The sequence below is a fragment of the Eretmochelys imbricata genome, chromosome 2 (assembly GCF_965152235.1).
Source record: "Eretmochelys imbricata isolate rEreImb1 chromosome 2, rEreImb1.hap1, whole genome shotgun sequence".
In the NCBI taxonomy this organism is placed as follows: domain Eukaryota; kingdom Metazoa; phylum Chordata; order Testudines; family Cheloniidae; genus Eretmochelys; species Eretmochelys imbricata.
Window position 1 is genome coordinate 69,548,593 of NC_135573.1, and position 20,821 is coordinate 69,569,413.

Consider the following 20,821-nt stretch of genomic DNA (forward strand, 5'->3'; position numbering starts at 1 on the left):
GATTTTCTTGAGCTTTAATGTTAGATCAAAGTAGAGAGCTTTATTTGTTTGAAAGCGTTTTCTTTGACAGTTGGTAAACTTTTACCGAATTTTGAAATAAACTGGCATTCCTTATTTTTGCACTGCTTTCTCAAACTCTAAAGTTGTAATCAAGGGCTCTTCTTAAATCTTATTTAATGTTTGTAATGTTCTTTGAAGAGGACAAGTGCTATGTTAGTGTGAAGTGTTCTAAAAACAATGAAGTGGATATTTTCTGATTACTTTTTACATTGTATGGAATTTTCTAGTTTGATCAATGCTGTCAAGGTTCCTCCCCCACTCTGAACTCTAGGGTACAGATGTGGGGACCTGCATGAAAAACCTCCTAAGCTTATCTTTACCAGCTTAGGTCAAAACTTCCCCAAGGTACAAAATATTCCCCCCGTTGTCCTTGGACTGGCCACTACCACCACCAAACTAATACTGGTTACTGGGGAAGAGCTGTTTGGACGCGTCCTTCCCCCCAAATACTTCCCAAAACTTTGCACCCCACTTCCTGGACAAGGTTTGGTAAAAAGCCTCACCAATTTGCATAGGTGACCACAGACCCAAACCCTTGGATCTGAGAACAATGAAAAAGCATTCAGTTTTTTACAAGAAGACTTTTAATAAAAAATAGAAGTAAATAGAAATAAAGAAATCCCCCCTGTAAAATCAGGATGGTAGATATTTTACAGGGTAATTAGATTAAAAAACATAGAGAACCCCTCTAGGCAAAACCTTAAGTTACAAAAAAGATACACAGACAGAAATAGTTATTCTATTCAGCACAATTCTTTTCTCAGCCATTTAAAGAAATCATAATCTAACACATACCTAGGTAGATTACTTACTAAAAGTTCTAAGACTCCATTCCTGGTCTATCCCCTGCAGAAACCCAGCATACAGACAGACACAGACCCTTTGTTTCTCTCCCTCCTCCCAGCTTTTGAAAGTATCTTGTCTCCTCATTGGTCATTTTGGTCAGGTGCCAGCGAGGTTACCTTTAGCTTCTTAACCCTTTACAGGTGAGAGGAGCTTTCCCCTGGCCAGGAGGGATTTCAAAGGGGTTTACCCTTCCCTTTATATTTATGACAAATGCTGATTGATTATTGTTCTCTCGGCTGACTAAAACTGTACAGGTTTGTTAATCCCTGGGGCTTCACAGACTCCATGGGCTGTGTTATAAAAATTACCTGCATCTTGCCAGAAGCCACCGTCTTAAGGGACAAATGAGACTTGGCTTTATAAATCTTTTTGGTAGCAGTGAGTTGGCCCTTACGCATGCTGAGAAATGGCTTGTTATGAGGAAGTGTTGAGAACAAAATGTTGAACAACAAAATCTTCAAATGTCAAAGCATACAAAAATAGAATACAAAATACAAAAAGGGCGTAATTCTGTATTCCTGTTCCTGGAAAATCTGGTTGTGTTAAAAATCCAAAATCTTGGTGATGTTTCCATTCTTGGTGTCAGCAGTACACTTGTGTGCAGGGGAATACTCCCCACCTGCAGATTAGAAGAGATCATCAGGAGAACATCATTGTGATGTTCCTCCTACTGTGGGGGAGAAGTGGTAATTTAGTCTCCCTCATTTCCCCCATAGTCTATCTTGGCATGCATATACACTGATGCTTACCACTAAATACAAACACTGTTTGGATCTTCTGGAGCCAAATAACTTTCTTAGTTAAAGAGGGAGGGAGGGAAGGACAAAAATCATACATCACTAAGCTGCATTGGACCCTTTGGAATGCAGCTACATATTTTTAAGGCCATGACTGGTTGATCGGTGTCCTTTTTAAGAATACAGAAGCTGTATTTCATTGCAGACCTCTAGCAACCTAGTCTGAATACAAACCGTAAGACTCTCAACTAATGAGTTCTTAAATCTTTCTAAAATTAGAGAAGGCTGGCTGGATTGTCAAAAATATGATTTGATATGGTCCTCAAAAACCAATTTCAAATTATTTTTTGTATTCTCTTATACACTGTACCTGGTAATGTTTTGACAGTTAAGTACTATCATATAGCTAGGGCCCTACCAAATTCACAGCCGTGAAAAATGCATCACGGACTGTGAAATGTGGACTCTACCGTGAAATCCGGTCTTTTGTGTCCTTTTACCCTATACTATACAGATTTCACAGGGGACACCAGCGTTTCTCAACTGGGGGTCTTGACCCAAAAGTGGGTTGCAAGGTTATTGTAGTGGGGGTTGTGGTGTATTGCCACCCTTGTGCGCTGCCTTCAGAGCTGGGTGGCTGGAAAGTGGTGGCTGCTAGCTGAGGGCCCAGCTCTGCAGGCAGCAGCGCAGAAGTAAGGTGGCAATACCACACCGTGCCCTCCATCCTTCTGCGCTGCTGCTGGCGGCGGTGCTGCCGCCTTCAGAGCTGGGTTCCTGGCCAACGGCCGCCGCTCTCCAGCTGCCCAGCTCTGAAGGCAGCGCCGCTGCCAGCAGCAGCGCCGAAGTAAGGGTGGCAGTACCACAACACTCCTACATTAATCTTGCGACTTCCCCACTACCCGCTTTTGGGTCAGGACCCCTTCAGTTACAACACGATGAAATGTCAGATTTAAATAGCTGAAATAATGACATTTGCTTTTTAAAATCCTATGACCATGACATTGACCAAAATGGACCATGAATTTGGTAGTGCCCCACATACAGCATATAGTGTAGCAACTTCACATAAGTGTGAAAAGGGGGAGGTTTTTGTGCTGGCTGGCTGTGCAGGCCTGGCTGCCCTGTAGCGTCCCCTGTTGGTCAAGTGTAGAGCTGCTGGCATACCCTTCCTGAGTTTCCTGTCCTGAGGTGGGTCTCCTCCGCTCTCCACATGCCAGTCTGTCATGATGTGGCGTAGCCCTCCGGCCAAGTCAAACACAATCTAACCTCTTCTGGGGTAGCAAAAGTCCAACTGTAGTCCCAACAGACAAAAAGGTTCTTTGCCTTTTGGTGAATTCTCTTCAGCCCACCCTCTGTCCCTGATCCCAGCCCCTTTCTCACTATCTGTGAGAGTCTTTCTGTCTCTGGGATAGAGTACTCATCCCCCAGGCTAGCTCCCCTCCTGCATTGTTCTCAGCCCCTTCTGCGCTTTGCTTCTTGACTCCTTCCTGGCTCTGGTATAAAGCACTGGGCCCCTGGGCTGATTAGTCTGAAATACCCAATGTCCTACAGACCCTTGTGCCAGGGCCTTCCACTGAAGCCTGCTCCATTCCCTGTGGTTCTACTGCAGAGTGAGATCACTCTATCATTTTATAAGGCCCAGGTGTCCATTAGGCTGTCACATGGCCTTCCTTAGTTCCACCCTCTCACACCAGGAAGCAACTATCCAATTATGGCACAGGTGTGGCCCCATCTCCCCTTAAAGACGCCAGTCACCCTGTGACAGATACTTTGGGATGGGCCAAGTAATAGTGGTATTTAATTCAGAAGAGGAAAAAGCATAAACATGTTTTATTACAGATCTCCTTCCATTTTCTGTACTTCACAAATCCTGGTGAAAAAGCTACAGGGATTACTGAACTCTTATCTGCCCTGAGAACTGGCAGAGCTTTTACTAAATTTTTAATCATGGACCACGTGCAGGCAGTGACTCAGATTGTGGAAAAGGCTGGTTAGAAGAACTTATTCTGTATGGCTTTGGTAGGTGGAAAAGACCTTTGACACTGTGGAAATGTATGAAGAGTTAAAAATGCTGGAAAAACTGAAACATGGAGTAGTAATATGTCATCCTTCCAGCCTGTGTAATTTTGGCATTGGATGGCTTTATGCACAATTCTCCATTTCTCTGAAGAGCTTCAGCCTCTGTAACTTGGTCCCTTTGTGTGTTAACCTGTGATATTTGGCACATATTAATGCTGTGGATTTTCATCTTCCTTTGATTACATCATTTTCCTTACTATACCTAGACAAAATGTGTTGTTTGTGCTGCCTTGTCCTGCTCATTATCAGGTGTGGAAATAACTTTTGCATTGTAATAAGTAGAAGATTCTGCCAGTCCTGTAGCTCAGTTTGCTAAATGGAAATATCACGAATGGTGGTTCTTTAATTATCTTATGTTTTTTACAGTTGCTAATGTTTAGCTACAACAGACTTTCAGCTACAGATTTGGATGGATAGAGGAAGTAGCTGTGGAACACACTAGCTCAAGTCCTTCCCCCCCATTCCATTCTTTACCTGTCATTTGGTCATAATTTAAGGCTAGAAGGGACCCACAACATCATCTTTTCTCACCTTCTGTGGCAGCCCAGCACCCACATGTTAATCAACTGATACGGGACAAAGTATTACAACTCACAGGATGCTAACTACTATGTGCCATCAGCAGAGATTATGAGGAAACAAGGTGCCCTGGTGCCCAAGACCCCGGAAATGGCAGGGAAATGATTAGTAAAATCAAGTGAGCTAATCCTGGCAAGCGACCTGCATCCACAGGCTGTAGAGGAAGGTGAAAAACTGCCAATCTGATCTGCTGGGGGGGAAATTCCTTCTCAACCCCACAAACCTAGTTAGAAGTTGAGTCAGATTTAGTATATTTAGCATCTTCTAAATACTGCGAATCAACTGATTACAACCACAAGTGTGTGTTAACTATTTTGAAAAAGTAAAAATCTAACCTAGAAACCAGAACTTTACTTCCAAAAAATTTCCTATTCCCCATATTTCATTTTTCGCATTAAAACTTATTTCATAAGACTAACAAGTTTTGTATTTGCTCATGTTTTTTCAGCTGGATTATAGTTGTGTTGCAGATCTTGTTTTCAGCATGTACTTGAAGTATGTATATATAGGCAGCACTGCATCTCTCAAGTGATTCCTTATGTGCTTCCAAGGGCTGGAGGCAATCTAAGGATGACTGAGGTGATGCTGTTGAGTAGTCAAGAGACACAGAATTGCATCTTTAAATTATTCCCTATTCTGGGAGTTTTCATTTCTTTGCACATGAGGCTCTCAGCAGAATAGGAGTGCCTCATGCATTCATGATAGGGCTAAATTTATTATAGCTTTAATAAAGGAAGAGTGCCTCTCATGTCAAATAGCATCTTGAAAGAAATAAGGCCTGAAATAAGTAAGATACAAAAAGTTCCTATGGCTTTATATTTTGTTTTTCAGAGGACAGATGATTTCAGGTGAAGACTGTGAATTTATTCAAAGATTTGAGCAGAAGAGGAACCCAGAAGAAAAACAAGAATTGCTGCAAGCTGAAGGCAGTCAGGTAACCCAGCTTCCTTAAAAAAAAATTTTTTTGGGGAAGGTGGGGGGGGGGCGGTGGGGGTTGCTCTTGCCATACTAATTCTACTTAAATGTTGGAAGTATGTGTTTTGCTCTTACACTATTTAGCAAGTTTTAGCAGGGCTTCAGACAGTTCCATTACAAATGAATTTTTGTGAGGTGGAACTTGGCCCTTATTTTTAACAGACCTCTTAATTTTTAAATGTGTTCAGCTGGGATGAGATCAAAAGAAGCTGGGAAGCTTCATACATATATGTTTTGCTCTTGGATAATACTTTTTAGGTATTTTTTTCTGATATGGCTGGGTGCATTTTGGTACAACTTCTTAAACTCAAATAAATGGAATTTGCATTTTGAGATGTAACTAATGCATACAGTATTTAAATAGCTACATATAATATGCATTGTTTGTATAGTGACAGTGTAACTGTCCAAGGTGGTACATTAAATTGATGACACAGCATAGTCTGAAATAAAGTAGCCTAAATGTTACATAGAATGTAAAGAGTAGAGATAAGTTTTTTGTGGCTCTTTCTAGGTTCACCTCAACCCCTTTCCCCATATTCTCCAGATGCTTGCTCTCATTTTCTCTTCAAGTAAAATAAAGCATAAATCTCTAGCTCTAGCAGTTCGCGAAATCTGCTGCTGAAAACATATCATGATTAAATTGTGCTGGGGGGAGGAAAGCAGTTTGAATAACTCTTAAGGTCCAACTTGTATCTATCTTCCAGCCAGAAACATATGGGTAGGCCAGGTGAGCTTTCCAAGTGCTGGTTCTGCACCACTGAGAGGGAGAAACTTGCAATCCCTTCAGCATCTGTCACTGAATTTGCCCATGTCTTACAAATTTTCTTTTTCTTAAAAGAAACATTGAAGGAGAGATTCTAATTCTGACTCATTAATCTTTTGACAAATCATGTTGAGGAACCTTGCTAACTCCCGCTAGTTACTTCACTGATTCCATTGAATGCCATAGAACAATTTGTAAAAGGTAATGAACAGTGAAATGCACTTCTATGTGAAGTGCATGGCAAAAATATTTCATTATAATGTCAAGTGCGTTCATATTATATTGTAGATGAATAAGACATTAGGATGCTTAAAATTTACATAAAGCCAAAATGTGAATTATAGAGATTCTACTGCATATTATAAAACAATTGCTAATATTAATTTTAATGCATTTTATTTTCTAGTGTGCTAAAACATTCATAAACTTGATGACTCATATCTCGAAGGAGCAGACGGTTCAGTACATCCTAACTATGATTGATGATATGCTGCAAGTAAGTCAATAACCTATTTCATATTTGTCGTCTTCTTTGTTGCTTGGATGTCTCTTGAGCTAATTATGATCTCTTTGTGTATGTATGTAATACTGTATTCAAAGAGTGTATATTTAGGTTGCACAGTCAAGCACTCAAAAGTTGGGAAATGCCAGAATAAATATTTCACAGGCAATCTTAGCTTGGCCCCTTCGTGTTGATGCATTATGATACTTTGAGTCTTTAAGTACATGATCACATTGGACCCCAGCTACACTTAGTACACAGAATGGATGCTGCTCCAGGAATGAGGCAACTGTTGAATAGTTGTTGATAAAAATCAAAATTTTCCATTGAAAACTTTGAAAATGAATTTTTTTTTTTTTGGTCAACATTTTCTGGGGTGGGAGGGAAACCAGTTTTCTAATTGGCTCTAGTACTGAGCTGTCATGTTGATGTTAAGAAATAGTGTGTTAAAATACCTTGGCTTCGGGTTTGTGTGTTAAATCAAATTAAATACCCAAATGTGACACTTTAAGAAAAGGGCAATGGAATTTCAAATGTGTTTAATCCTGTTTTTTTCCTTTCTAATATTTTTTTGAAGCTTGTAAACTCCTGTCTTTATTTTTAATCACAACATGATATTCTTCGTTTTGATGGATATCAAACTGAGGCTTCCATCTCCGGCTTAAGTGCACTGCTGAGGCTTACTAAAATTTCTACTCTTTCCTGAAGTGGTAGGATTAAGGTCTGTTAAGAAACTTGTAACAAATTATATTCCCTTTTTCCTTGACAGTTGAGTGGTCTTGTTTCTCTGTCTGGCTTCTGACAAGTTCTTGACTCAGTATAGGTAATTTATTTTTAAGCCAAGGGGAACCAATATGATGATCTAGACTTGGATAAAAAAGTAGAGTGTGCGCTTATAAAATTTGCAGGTGACATAATGCTGGGGGGGTTGCAAATATTTTTGGAGGACAGGATTAGAAGTCAGAAGGACCTTGACAAATTGGAGTATTGATCTGAATTTAACAAGATGAAATTCAGTAAATATAACTGCAAAGTACTGCACCTAGAAAGGAAAAATCAAATGTGAAATTACAAAATGGGGATTAACTGGTTAGGGATTAATACTTCTGAAAAGGATCTGGGGGATCGAGTGGATCACAAATCGAATGAGTAAGCATTATGATGCAGTTGTGAAAAAGGTTAATTGTGAAAAATATAATTCTGGAGTATATTAACCAGAGTGTCATATTTAAGACACAGAAAGTAATTGTACTGCTCTAGCCAGCGCCAGTGAGGCCTCATCTGAGATACTGTCCAATTCTGGACATCACTCTTCAGGAAAGAAGTGGACAAATTGGAGAGAGTCCAGAAGAGAGCAACAAAAAAGATGATAAAAGGTTTAGAAAACCTGAACTATGAGGAAAGATTGAAAGAAATAGGCATGTTTAGTGTTGAGAAAAGACTGAAAAGTCTTCAGATATGTTAAGGGCTATTATAAAGATGATGGTGATCAGTTGTTTTCCATGTCCACTGAAAGTAGGACAGGATGTAATGGGCTTAAGCTGCAACAAGGGAGATTGTAGGTTAGATATTGAGAAAAACTTTGTCACTAGAAAGGTAGTTAAGCTCCGGAATAGTCTTTTGAGTGGAATCCCCATTTTTGTAGGGTTTTAAGAGCAGGTTGGACCAACAAATATCAGGGATGGCCTAGGTTTACTTGATCCTGCCTTAGAACAGGGGCTGGACTTGCTGGCCCCCTCAAAGTCCCTTCCAGCCGTACATTTCTGTGATTCTAATTCTGGTCTTCTCTTAGCCTAGTTGTTGAAATTATAGGAAGGAAATACAGCTCTTCAAAGGACTGCTATGTCATGTAACTCTGCCACTGTTCGGAGAGAGAGTCATAGCTGTTCTTTTTTTTTTTTTTTTAAAGCCCAAATAGTTCTGTCTGTTAACTTCTACTGGTCTAGAGTGCAGGAATACTTGGGAGGACCAGAGATTTGTGGAGAGTGCAAAGCTACCAGAACATCAGAGCAGGCTTTTTCTTTCCCGGTGGGCTTGTGATTTTAAAAGTAGAGAGGTTTTCCACTGCTCTTCTGATATTTTAGCCTTCATATACCTCATCTTGTCTCTTCAGCCCATCAATGATACTCCAATTTTATTCCTTTAGTTGCTTGACCATAAGATGTTCTTCGGATTCTTTTTTTCCTCTGTTCTTCTGCTACCCTCATCCTGAAGGAACATTATTGCATCCTTATTGGTGCTCTATTTTAGAGAGTTGGGAGCAATTTGCTATCACTGTTTTACACCTCTGCTGTCAATAACTGGTGTTAAACAGTCTTTGAAATCTAGCTCTTGAAGTAGAACATGATACTGATGCAAAGGGAAGAAATGCTGATCACCTGATTCAGCTGTGCTGCCTGTATCAGTCTGAAGACTTGAAAAGAAATTCAAAAATATTTGGTTAACAACTCTCTGGAGTGGGTGTTGGGGGAGGGAGAAGGGGAATAAGGCAAACATTAGTGAGCATTGCAGGCTCATGTTAGCTGTTAAAGATGGCAGCACAGCATTCATACAATGGTGTTGAAATCTTTTTGTAGCTGTCAAGGATATTTCTTTGGATACTAACTCTCATTTGAGTGGAGGAAAACAAAATGCACAACTTCTCATGATTGCTTTAACTGGGAAGCTTCTTTCATAGAAAGCGATCTTGAGAAGCAGTAAAATCCAGTGTTTTTGTGTACCTTGTGTATTTCATGTTCCCAAGCTACACATTGGTAGGAAGTGAAAGTAGAAATTCCATGACATTATATACTATATTGTATTTATACTATACACAATGTATCCCAATCTGAATTATTTGATTTAAGAAAGTTAAATGGAAATGTTGAGATTATTTGGGGGCTACGGTGTACAGTACTCATAAACTTTAGTTCCAAATTAATCATGCTGGTATTCATCTGTGTAATTTACAAACTAGAATAAAGAATAATTTAGAGAGAAAAGTGGCATTCAGTTTTATCTCTGGGTTAATATATGCTTAATATGCTCTATACTGCAGTTTTTTGTTTTTAATGCTAGTTTCAAACAGAAAAAAAACCCAAAACTGTGGCTTGTGGTGTTGTACAACTCCAATTCCTCTTATGGGAGCTTGCATTTGGGGATAAGCGCCGACTGTAGTCTTCAGGATAGACTTTAAAGGCCGTGTAGAACATTCCTGTGCATGCACAGACACTTGAAAGTGCAAAACAATGTGCAGATGTGCACACACAAATTGTGTATGTATAATCCTGTCATTTGTGGGTGCAAGAAATAATGTGGAAAAAAGTTAATGCCCAGAGTTCATTAAGCTGAAATGGAGGTAGAGTTGCAACCCTCTGAAAATGTGGCCCTTTACAGTAGCTATGTAATCTTTCATTCTGAATGTCTGAGCCAGAAGGAAGCATGGTTTTCCTTTAAGCAGACAGTGCATAAACTGAAGTATAACTGGGAGTGTGAGAGAGGAATCGGTCTCTTAAGGGTTGATGGGGAACCAGCATGGAATAGCAGTTAAAGTCTGGGTTTCAACACTTCAGATATCCAACAGTGGTATGTGGTAACAGTTACATTTCCTGTGTCAGTCCCTCTCTTTTTATCTCTCATAATGTACCTCATGAGAATATAAGACAATGTAATGGAAAAAATAACATAAAATTGTGACTGAAATACTGATGAGCTTCTCCTTACCTCCCCCTCCCTTTGCAGGAAAAGCATCAGCGTGTTAGTATTTTCTTTGACTATGCAAAACGTGGTAAGAACACTGCATGGTCCTACTTTCTGCCTATGTTGAACCGCCAAGATCTCTTCACTGTGCACATGGTAAGCTTTAAATGCATCTATCTCCCAAGAAGCTGTGGTGAAAATAGAAACGTATTTTCTTTTTGGAGTTTGCAGATTCATAAAACTTAAATCAGTCCTTGTGTGGTAAAAGGCTTTTCTTTTACAAGTCAGGTAAACCAGTTTTATCACACATCAAATTTTTGCACAACCATTTGTTACAAAATACATGCTGCTTTTCCTGGGAATCAAAATAGTGTTATGTGGAACTATGGTTCTTTGTTCTGGATTATTATGTCTGTCTCATTGATCAGGAAATATCTGTGGTAAAAACAGATTTCTTTAAAGAAAACTGTTTAGTTACTAGAAAATATCCACCAACCAGTGATCCCTCTGTAGTTATGTGTGTTAGTATAAAATTTTGTAGCACATATTTTCAAACCTTAAGGGCCGTAATTTTATTATTCACTTTCATATATTATTTGTAAAAGTTGAGGTTATTATAGATTCTCGTCTGCTACTTTGGAGTGCTGCAGAATGTAGAAGTCCTGCTGCATAATTTGACAGTTTTTCCTCAAATAATTCCTTGAATGCGTATAAGTTGTCTTGGGAAGACTGTAGGCATAGAAAACAGATCCAGTTTGTATGTTTCTCACATGTTCTAGGCATTGTTAAGAACTACTTATGAAAACCTGTTTTCTGTGTTGTACAATTTCCTCCTCAGAAGATTCCATCTCATTTCCCCAGTGGTTTTCCTGTCCTTTTTAAAGGCAAAAAAAGAATAATAATCTTTCTTCTGGAAACTATATTTTCTGCTTCAGTGTGGGCACATGTACTTATTTAAAATTTCTTGGTGCATTGATATTTGTGAGCCTTAAATATTTAAAATTAAGCAAATTTGTGTTAATGAATCTTGCATACCCAATTAGGGCTAGATCCTGCATCTGGCTTTGTGTTGGCAGACACCTGCCTCTGAAAGGAGCCAGTTGCAGGACCAAGCCCTAGACTGCAATGATGCTGTCTTAGATTTTTATTTTATTTTTTATAACCTCTGATCTGTGTACACTGCTTCTGCATACTAATGTGGGGCAGAGCCAACAGAAAAAGCTGAATGACAAATATTAGGTATAAATAAACTATAAGGCTTTGCTTTGAAAAAATGAATAAAGCAGCAGTATTTGTGTAAGTAGCAATATTTTCCCCGAAATTGGTTTCCAAAGCATATACAGCAGTGTTTTTTTTTTTTTTTCTCCCCTCCATTCAATCTTTGATCACTTGCAACTGAAGTTCTATTTACCAAATTCTTTTTTAGGCAGCAAGAATTATTGCCAAATTGGCCGCCTGGGGAAAAGAGCTGATGGAAGGCAGTGATCTGAATTATTACTTCAACTGGATTAAAACTCAACTTAGTTCACAGGTAAAAAAACTAAACTTAAACAAAAAATTAAAATGCACTCTTAAAAGGCTTACATTTTTAAACCTCCCTACAAAGGTGTATAAAGTGTAAATGTGTAACTGTATTAACAAAATATGCATTATTTGTTTAAAGAAAAAAACTTTAGACTTCAGTAATTACCAGTTACAATTAACTCTCAAATCCTTAGACTTGCTTTCTAAGTAAGAGATATTATAACTTCACATATACTTTCAAATACTATATACTAAGTTCCAGCTAGAGTAAGAAAAGGAGGGTTTTTGCCGGGGGAGGGGAAACACGCTGAATGATTATATGCTTTTCTGTTTTCGTGATTGATTGAAAAGTGCCATCCCCACAGAGTCTGCACAGCTATGAGAGAGCAAACTGCATTCCATTTTGCTTTTTATGTTTAATAACAAAGTTGCTGACTCCTGGTGACTGAATGTGAGAGAAAATAATCCTTTCAGTTTTTTTTTTTTTTTTTTTTGGAGGGCTTGCACTTGGGGGAAAAAAATCATGTCTTGACTTGTATGCTGAACAGTTTTGGAAACCATCTACAGCAAATGAATATAGAACTCCTTTTCTTGTTGTTATTTGGACTGTAACTGCACTCTAAGGTACATTAATTGATTCCAAGGCCAGAAGGGATCATCGTGAACAGTTAGTGTAATTTCCTGTACAACACAGGTCATGGAACTTCCCAAAAATAATTCTTAGAGCAGATCTTTTAGAAAAATAGCCTATCTTGATTTAGAAATTGCCAGTTATGGAAAATCCACCACAATCCTTGGTAAATTGTTCCAATGGTTAATTTCTATCTCAATTGAAAATTTATGCCTTATTTCCAGTCAGACTTTGTCTGACTTCAAGTTCCAGCCATTGGAGTGTGCTATACCTTTCTCTGCTAGATTGAAGAGTCCATTAAAAAAAAAATTGATCCCCACTGAACTGTCCCCCACTTAGACTGAAACATCTGAAACTGTGAAGCTGCCTAAAAAATGCATAAATGTTTGAGCAGTATTGGCATGTGACAATAGCTCTAGTATAGTAAGAATGACTTGTTCTTCAGAAGCAAAACCATGTTTCTTTGCTGTTTCATATGGTGGCGTTACTTTTTGTGTAAGGTTGTTTACAAAAACAGTTTGTCATTTTCTAATAAGTGTGTGTAGGACTGAAACTGAATTCTAATAAATTGTGAGACTCAGTTCAGTAGGCTTTCTGACCAAACTTTACTCAGATACATTTTTGGAAACTAAGGACCTTTAGAGGAAGAATACCATATGGTTTCTATAAAAGCAAGAATCTTAAAAGCGTGACTTTATTTTTAAAAACTCAGAGCTGTGCCTTAATATCTTCAAATTGATTCAAGTGTTTTTAGATCATTTGCAGTTGAGTTTGAAATATAAAGAGCATTGTTATAAATACACCTTCTTTTTAAATTTTGAAATGTATTTTGTGATGTCTGGAAGTAATCCTGACTCGCCCTTCTGGGCAGGGAAGATACTTTGAATTATGTCAAAATAATACATCAGTGCCTTTGGCCAATATATAGCTTCACATTGGATTCTTTTGGACTACTTATGTAACGCCAACAGACCCAGTCACTGGCGGGCGGGATCAAATCTGGGACCCCTGGAGCTTAATGGATAAGCCAAAAGCCAACCGGCTGTTAGCTAAGGATGTAGAGCAAACACATTAATCTCTCTCTCTCTGGATATGTCTACACTACGAAATTAGGTCAATTTTTATAGAAGTTGATTTTTAGAAATCTATTTTATACAGTCGATTTGTGTATGTTCCCACTAAGCACATGAAGTCGGCGGAGTGTGTCCTCAATACCATGGCTAGCATCGAATCAGAGAGTAGTGCACTGTAGGAAGCTATCCCACAGTTCCTGCAGTCTCTGCTGGCCATTGGAATTCTGGGTTAAGCTCCCAACACCTGATGGGGCAAAAATATTGTCGTGGGTGGTTTTGGGTACATGTTGTCAGCCTCCCCTCCCTCCCTCTGTGAAAGCAACTGTAGACAATCATTTTGCACCTTTTTCCCTGGGTTACCTGTGCAGACGCTATAGCATGGCAAGCGTGGAGCCCGCTCAACTCACCGCTGCTGTTGCGAGCATTGTAAACACCTCACACATTATACTGCAATATGTGCAGAATTTGGCTAAGAGTCGGCAGCATGAAGACGATTGTGAGGAGGACATGGACACAGACGCTCCTGAAAGCACGGGCTATGGCAATTGGGACATCATGGCAGCAGTGGGGCTGGTTGATACAGTGGAATGCTGATTCTGGGCCAGGCAAACAGGCACAGATTGGTGGGACCGCATAGTGTTACCGGGATGGAATGAATCCCAGTGGCTGTGAAACTTTCGCATGCATAAGGCCACTTTCCTGTAACTCTGTGAGTTGCTTTCCCCCACCCTGAAGCACAGGAATACCTAGATGAGAGCTGCCCTGACAGTTGAGAAGTGAGTGGTGATAGCCCTGTGGAAACTTGCAATGCCCGACTGCTACCGGTCAGTCGGGAATCAATTTGGAGTGGGCAAATCTACAGTGGGGACTGCTGTGATTCAAGTAGCCAATGCGATCACCGATGTTCTTCTATCAAGGGTAGCGACTGGGCAATGTGCAGACCATAGTGGATGGCTTTGCTGCAATGGGTTTCCCTAACTGTGGTGGGGTGATAGGCGGAACGCATATCCCTATCTTGGCACTGGACCACCTTGCCAACAGTGCATAAACCGCAAGAAGTTCTTCTCAATGGTGCTGCAAGCACTGGTGGATCACAAGGGATGTTTCACCAACATCAATGTGGGATGGCTGGGAACGGTGCATGACACTCGGATCTTCAGGAACTCCGGGCTGTTTGAGCAGCTGCAAGACGGGACTTACTTTCCAGAGCAGAAAATTACTGTTGGGGATGTTGAAATGCCAATAGTTATCCTTGGGGACCCAGCCTACTCCTTGCTCCCATGGCTCATGAAGCCATATGCAGGCAGCTTGGACAGTAGTAAGGAGCAGTTCAACTGTAGGCTGAGCAAGTGTAGAATGGTGGTAGAATGTACCTTTTGGACATTTAAAAGCTCGCTAGCGCTGTTTGTTGACTAGGTTAGACCTCAGTACAACCAATATTTTCATTGTTATTACTGCTTGCTGTGTGCTCCATAATATGTGTGAGAGTAAGCGGGAGACGTTTATGGCAGGGTGGGAGGTTGAGGCAAATCGTCTGGCTGCCAGTTTTGAGTAGCCAGACACCAGGGCGATTAAAAGAGCACAGGTAGGTGTGCTGCACATCAGAGAGGCTTTGAAATCCAGTTTCATGACTGGCCAGGCTACGGTGTGACAGTTGTGTGTGTTTCTCCTTGCTGCAAACCCACCCCCTTTGTTGATTTTAATTCCCTGTAAGCCAACCACCCTCCCTACTTCGATCACAGCTGGCAAAGGAAATAAAGTCACTATTGTTTTGAAACCATGCATTCTTTCTTTCTTAATTCTAAAAAAAAAAAAAAAAAAGGTGAGATAACTGACAAGGTAGCTCGGGTGGGATGGGGAAGGAGGGAAGGACAAGGTCACATTTTGTTGTAGCCACACTTCAAAACAAAACTGTTTGAATCTTGGGCCATCCTCTGGAGTGGAGTGGCTGGGTGAGGAGGATATAGAACTTGGGGAGGAGGGCAGGCAGTTGTACAGTGGATGCAGAGGTGGTCTCTGCTATTGTTGGCTTTCCTGCAGCTCCACCAGATGCCTGAGCATGTCTGTTGGCTCCCCCATTAGCCTCAGTATTGCATCCTGCCTCTTCTCATCGTGCTCACTTAATGCTTTCCTGGCCTCTGCCACTGAATGCCTCCATGCATTCAGCTGTGCCCTGTCAGTGCGGGAGGACTGCATGAGCTCAGAGAACATGTCATCGCGAGTGCGGTTTTTTTCCGCCTTCTAATCTGCGATAACCTCAGGGATGGAGATGATAGGGGAAGCATAGAGACATTTGCTCCTACAGGGGGATAAAAAGGGAGAGTAAAATTTAAGATGATACATTTCTGAGAACAAAAGGGAGACTTTTTCACAGTGAATCAAGCAATTCGCAGCAGACAGCACATGTGTTTTAGGTACAAGGTCGTATTTTGCCTTTTATATTGAGCGCCTGCTGGTATGGTGACACATCACACACGGTTGGGCAACAGAATTTGGTTTCCAGGCAGCCACGGTAAGCCAAAGGGTACGCAGGGTTAGCTTCTTACGCCTTCATAACATGTGGGAATGTTTTCAAATTGCAGCACCCTCCTTTCCCATAGCAAGCAATGTTGGTTGGGTTTGCCATTTAAAAGGATGGGCTGCAGTTTTCGGGTGGATATGTAGCACACACCTCCCCCCTACCCCTACGTGTGGCTATTTGGTATGATCCCTTCCCCCGCCGCTTGGCTATTCTCAGGGATGATCCCTTTTAGCCAAGCGCAAACAGCCCAGCATGAATGGGATCCTTTTACTGTTCCCTTACAAAAATTCCCCTATTTCAACCAGGTGACCATGAATTATATCACTCTCCTGAGGCTAATACAGAAAGATATAGACCGAATGTTGCTTGCATGTGACCGAAACCCAGGACCATTCGCTGCCATGCTTTGTGCTGCAGTGATTCCAGACTACTTGCTACTGGCTTGGTGTGGTAAAGTGTCCTACTGTGGAGGACAAAATAAGGCAGCCCTCCCCAGAAACCTTCTGCAAAGGCTTTCAGAGTACCTGCAGGAGAGCTTCGTGGCGATGTCCCTGGAGGATTCCTGCTCCATCCGCAGACACGTTAGCAGACTTTTCCAGTAGCTGTACTGGCCGCGAATGCATCCCAAGTCTTCAGGGCAAATCAAACATTAAACACTATTGCTTTTAATTCCTGTACTGTAGTTACAAATGTGCACTCACCAGAGGTCCCTTCTCCGGCTTCAGGGTTGGGGATCCTGCCTTGGGAGGGTATTGGCTACAGGGTGATGAAAAGGTCCTGGCTGTCGGGGAGAATGGATTCACCACTTGTCTGTTGCACATTCTCCTCTTCCTCTTCCACAAAATCCTCTTCCATGTTGGGTGGGACTCCCCCCTTGCAGGTGTCCATGGACAGTGGTGGGGTAGTGGTAGGGTCCCCCCCTAGAATGCCATGCAGCTGATCATAGAAGCGGCATGTATAGGGCTCTGACCCAGAGTGACCGTTTGCCTCCTTTACTTTTGGTAGGCTTGCCTGAGCTCCTTGACTTTCACGCGGCACTGCTGTGTGTCCCTGTTGTAGCCTCTGTCCATCATGTCCTGTGTGATTTTTGGTATATATATTAGCATTTCTTCTTTTTGATCGGAATTCAGCCTGCACAGATGCTTCTCCCCATACAGCAATCAGATCCAGTGTTTCCCTTTCGGTCCATGCTGGAGCTCGTTTGCGATTCTGGGGGAACTGCATGGTCACCTGTGCTGCTGAGCTTGCTGCACTGACCAAACAGGAAATGAAATTCAAAAGTTCCCAGGGCTTTTCCTGTGTACCTGGCTAGTGTATTGGAGTTGAAAGCGCTATCCAGAGCAGTCACATTGGAGCACTCTGGGATAGCTCCCGGAGGCCAATAACGTCGATTTGCATCTGCACTACCCCAGATTTGACCCAAGAGGGTCCATTTTAGTGCAACTCCCCTCGCCGGGAGGAGTACAGAAGTTGATTTTAGGAGCCCTTTAGGTCGATGGAATGGGGTTGCTTGTGTAGACACATTCATTATAAAATCAACCTAATGTGGCTACATTCGATCTAACCCTGTAGTGTAGACCAGGGCTAAGGCGTCTCAGTGCCACTAGATGGGACAGAACTCCACACCCAGAAGGTGTATGGGTTATACTTAGTTTTGCTTTTGCTTCCTGAAGTTTCGAGCAATTTCACTGTCATTTATTGATATTATCCAAGGCAGGGTTATAGTCTTTCTGCTTACACCATTCTGAGACTAACCCTAATAGGTGTTATGTACAAGCACTCAAAGGAGAAAATGTGCTTCAGTGTACCTCATAACAGTGTCCTGGACGACCTGGATATTATTGTTCTGTTGTTGTTCTTACCACCTTCGTGTAAACCGGGATACTGCAAAACATTGGCTTGTGAGAGGATGCTTCTCTATTTGCCAGTTATTGTAGTCTTGATTTGTGAGGGTAGAATTAGTGTGATTTTCTTCCCCATTAGAAATTGACTTAGCTAGGTACAGTTTTATCGTAGGTGAAAGGACTTTCCAACAGATCTGGTTAGCTGTAGAATAGTCTCTAAATGAAAGTAGTGGAGGACAGTGACTATTGGGGCACTCAGCTGGCCTGGACAAAATCATGCAAGTTGTACTGTAGGGCTAAGAGACCATCCTGATCATACATTTATTTTAATAGCAATATAGTTGACTTAACAAGAAAAGCTGACCATTTTTGTTTTTGTGCTAGAAACTTCGTGGTACCATGGGTGCTATTGAAACAGGAACAGTCTCAACCAGTGATGTGAGTATCTCTTTGTAACTTGTTAATGTAGTGGCCTCCTAAAACATTAAACAGTCTCTATTATTCACCAAACTTTTAAAATTGATAGTCAGGATTAAACAGACCCAGACTATATAACCTGTCCTAAAAGCTACATAGGGTGGAGAGGGGAATTGATTTTAAAGGTGTTCCTATGTTTATACCTTAAATTTATTTTTCTCCCCCCTTGGGGCTTATTTTTATACTGTTTTCTTCTTGTGTGGGTTTACCTCGGGACCTCTGCCTCATGTGCACCCAAAGGAATGAATGGGAACATGCAGAGTGGGATATTCAGACTCTGTGATGAGTGGCCTGACTTGGAATCTGCCAGGTTCTAATGACTCCTGGGAGTCAAATCTAAGAGCTGTGGAAATTCCACCAGTCTTGTGCTAGGAAGCTAAGAGCACGAACTCTGTTGGAATACTACTGACTTCTGAGAGCAGAATTACAACCAACTTCCCCATTATTGATAGCTCTAGTGGGGATGGCTTTTAGAAATGTGCATATACCTGTTTAAATCTAGGTATAAACATAATTTATTTCTCTAGTTGATGAGGAAAGTGGATTATTAGATCTTCTGATCTGAAAACAGAAATCTTAGTGAGTGAAGCATAAGTGTAGATAAAACAAATGGGGACATCTGACTGCAAAATAATCCAGTTTTGCTTTTAATGTCTTTTTTCTTTTTTTGTGAGCTGATTAAAAACAGTCAATATTTCAATTCTGAACTTTGACTTTTTAATGTGACTTTTTCAAGGGCTTATTAGCCACTCTTCGAAATTGCATTGGGTTGAAACATGTCATGTCTTCTATACCTTACAGAATGCAGTGAAACAGTTTAGCTTTTTTGTTGTTCTGTGTTCAAAATGTTGTACCTGTTGAATCAAAATTCTTGAATTACAAAAATATAGCTCTGCAAAAAACAAATTCACTTGTGTGAACTTAAGAATATATTAAATACTTTAAAATCTATATTGCTTTAACAATGCAACATACTTGGGCAGCAGATAGATTAATAACTGTTTAATTTCATACAGATGAACAGTTAAGGTGTTCTGATTGCAGAGTCTTTGTGATGGCAATTATAGAACGCAGTTTGATTTCAAGCTGTACTACACATTTTTGCCACTCGATGGCACCAAGAAACAAAAGTATTTATCTAAAACGTGCTGCATAATGTTGTTTGATAATGAAATGTGTGGGACACTAGTGCTTCTGCTTATCAATTCAAATGGAGTCAGGATATTACAATTACGTCTGCATTGAGCTGGCAGTGGTAACATCATTCCAGTTATGAGAAGGGGAAAGAAAGGGGCAATTAAATACTAAAAATTGAATACTAACTGTTCAGTGTCAAACTCTGACTGGCAGTAAAGGAAATTCAGAGGGTAAGTTGCTTTTGTCTCCTTAATGTCTCCTATTATGAATACGGCAGAAAATAGTACATATAAAATCGTCCCAGATAAACCTCTACAATATGCAGCTACAAAAATGTCCCTTGAAAGTTTAGTGCTTTCTTAAGCCTTCTTACTTGAGTAAACTGAGTTCTGAGGAGGAGGGCTGAATTCCACGCCTTGTCTCCCCGGCCTTGGACACTGGGAAGCAACAGCATGAAGTTGGTTTAAAAGGGAACGTTTTACTCAGTTCCTCAGTGTGATGTAGGCAGTGCAGTTCAAAATGCAACTGGGCAATGTAGCAGGTGAAAGTGAATCTCATAACTTCAGTTTTCTCTATGGTTGTGGCGTAGTGAAGAAATTTCACTCCACTACTCTGGCAAAAGCTGTGGCAGGATAAACAGTTTGACACTTGATTTTTAGGGTCCAAAGAATGTGTTAACATTAAAGACATTGATGGCTTTTTAGGAGATTAATAAGCATACACTTGGAGTTGCTCCATCTCCTTTAAATGTAAAACAGTATCTTCACTAAGGAAAAAGATGTATTTTTAACTTGTAATCACTAGATTGTTAATTTGGGTTAGTGAAGACAAAGTATCTTGTTTTTAATGCAAGTTAACTGGTCACAGTTACCTGCTATTGTGGGTTAAAACTGCAATTTACCTTGTCTTCATTAAGATTTTAATGCAGGTTAGATTAAAGGGGGTTAAAAATACCTTTTTTTTTTTTTTTTAATTCTTCCCCCCCCTTTTCTTTTTCTAGTTAAGACAAGGTCTAAAAGTGGAGATTGAAACATTCTCAGACACTCCTTTGCAATATTGCTGTTTCAAGTCTCCATTATGCAGATGGCCCTTTGTCATAGGGCCTTAGAACAGTGAGTAGTCTTACTTCCACATATCCTTCGGTATGTAAACTGAGGATGAGTTAAGGGTGCAGTGACAGCCTTTTACACAGACAGGAGGAAATTATGGCTCATCCTAATAAAAAATGAGGGGTTTTTATTTTAATTGAAAGCAGTATTGAGAGATAACTTTTATGATTGTGTCTTTAAAGATCTGGCAATTCCTAGTTTCAGTAATAGAGAGATACTTCCTATGTTTTAGGTAAATGACTAAAATTTTTGAGATTTATACAGTTAATTTGTTTCAAGAGAT

At 40.4% G+C, this 20,821-nt stretch overlaps 1 protein-coding gene across 4 annotated transcripts in view; it reads left to right on the forward strand.

The window, feature by feature from the left end:
• ATP6V1H (ATPase H+ transporting V1 subunit H) overlaps nt 1-20,821 on the forward strand; it is an 85,140-nt gene that overhangs the window by 15,687 nt on the left and 48,632 nt on the right. For 3 of the 4 annotated variants that reach the window (XM_077810274.1, XM_077810276.1, XM_077810277.1), the window contains exons 3-7: nt 5,133-5,235; nt 6,449-6,538; nt 10,265-10,378; nt 11,649-11,753; nt 18,200-18,253. In XM_077810274.1, the coding sequence (XP_077666400.1) occupies nt 5,133-5,235; nt 6,449-6,538; nt 10,265-10,378; nt 11,649-11,753; nt 18,200-18,253 (466 nt within the window). The remainder of the gene's footprint in view (nt 1-5,132; nt 5,236-6,448; nt 6,539-10,264; nt 10,379-11,648; nt 11,754-18,199; nt 18,254-20,821) is intronic. The other variant, XM_077810278.1, reaches the window with a different exon arrangement.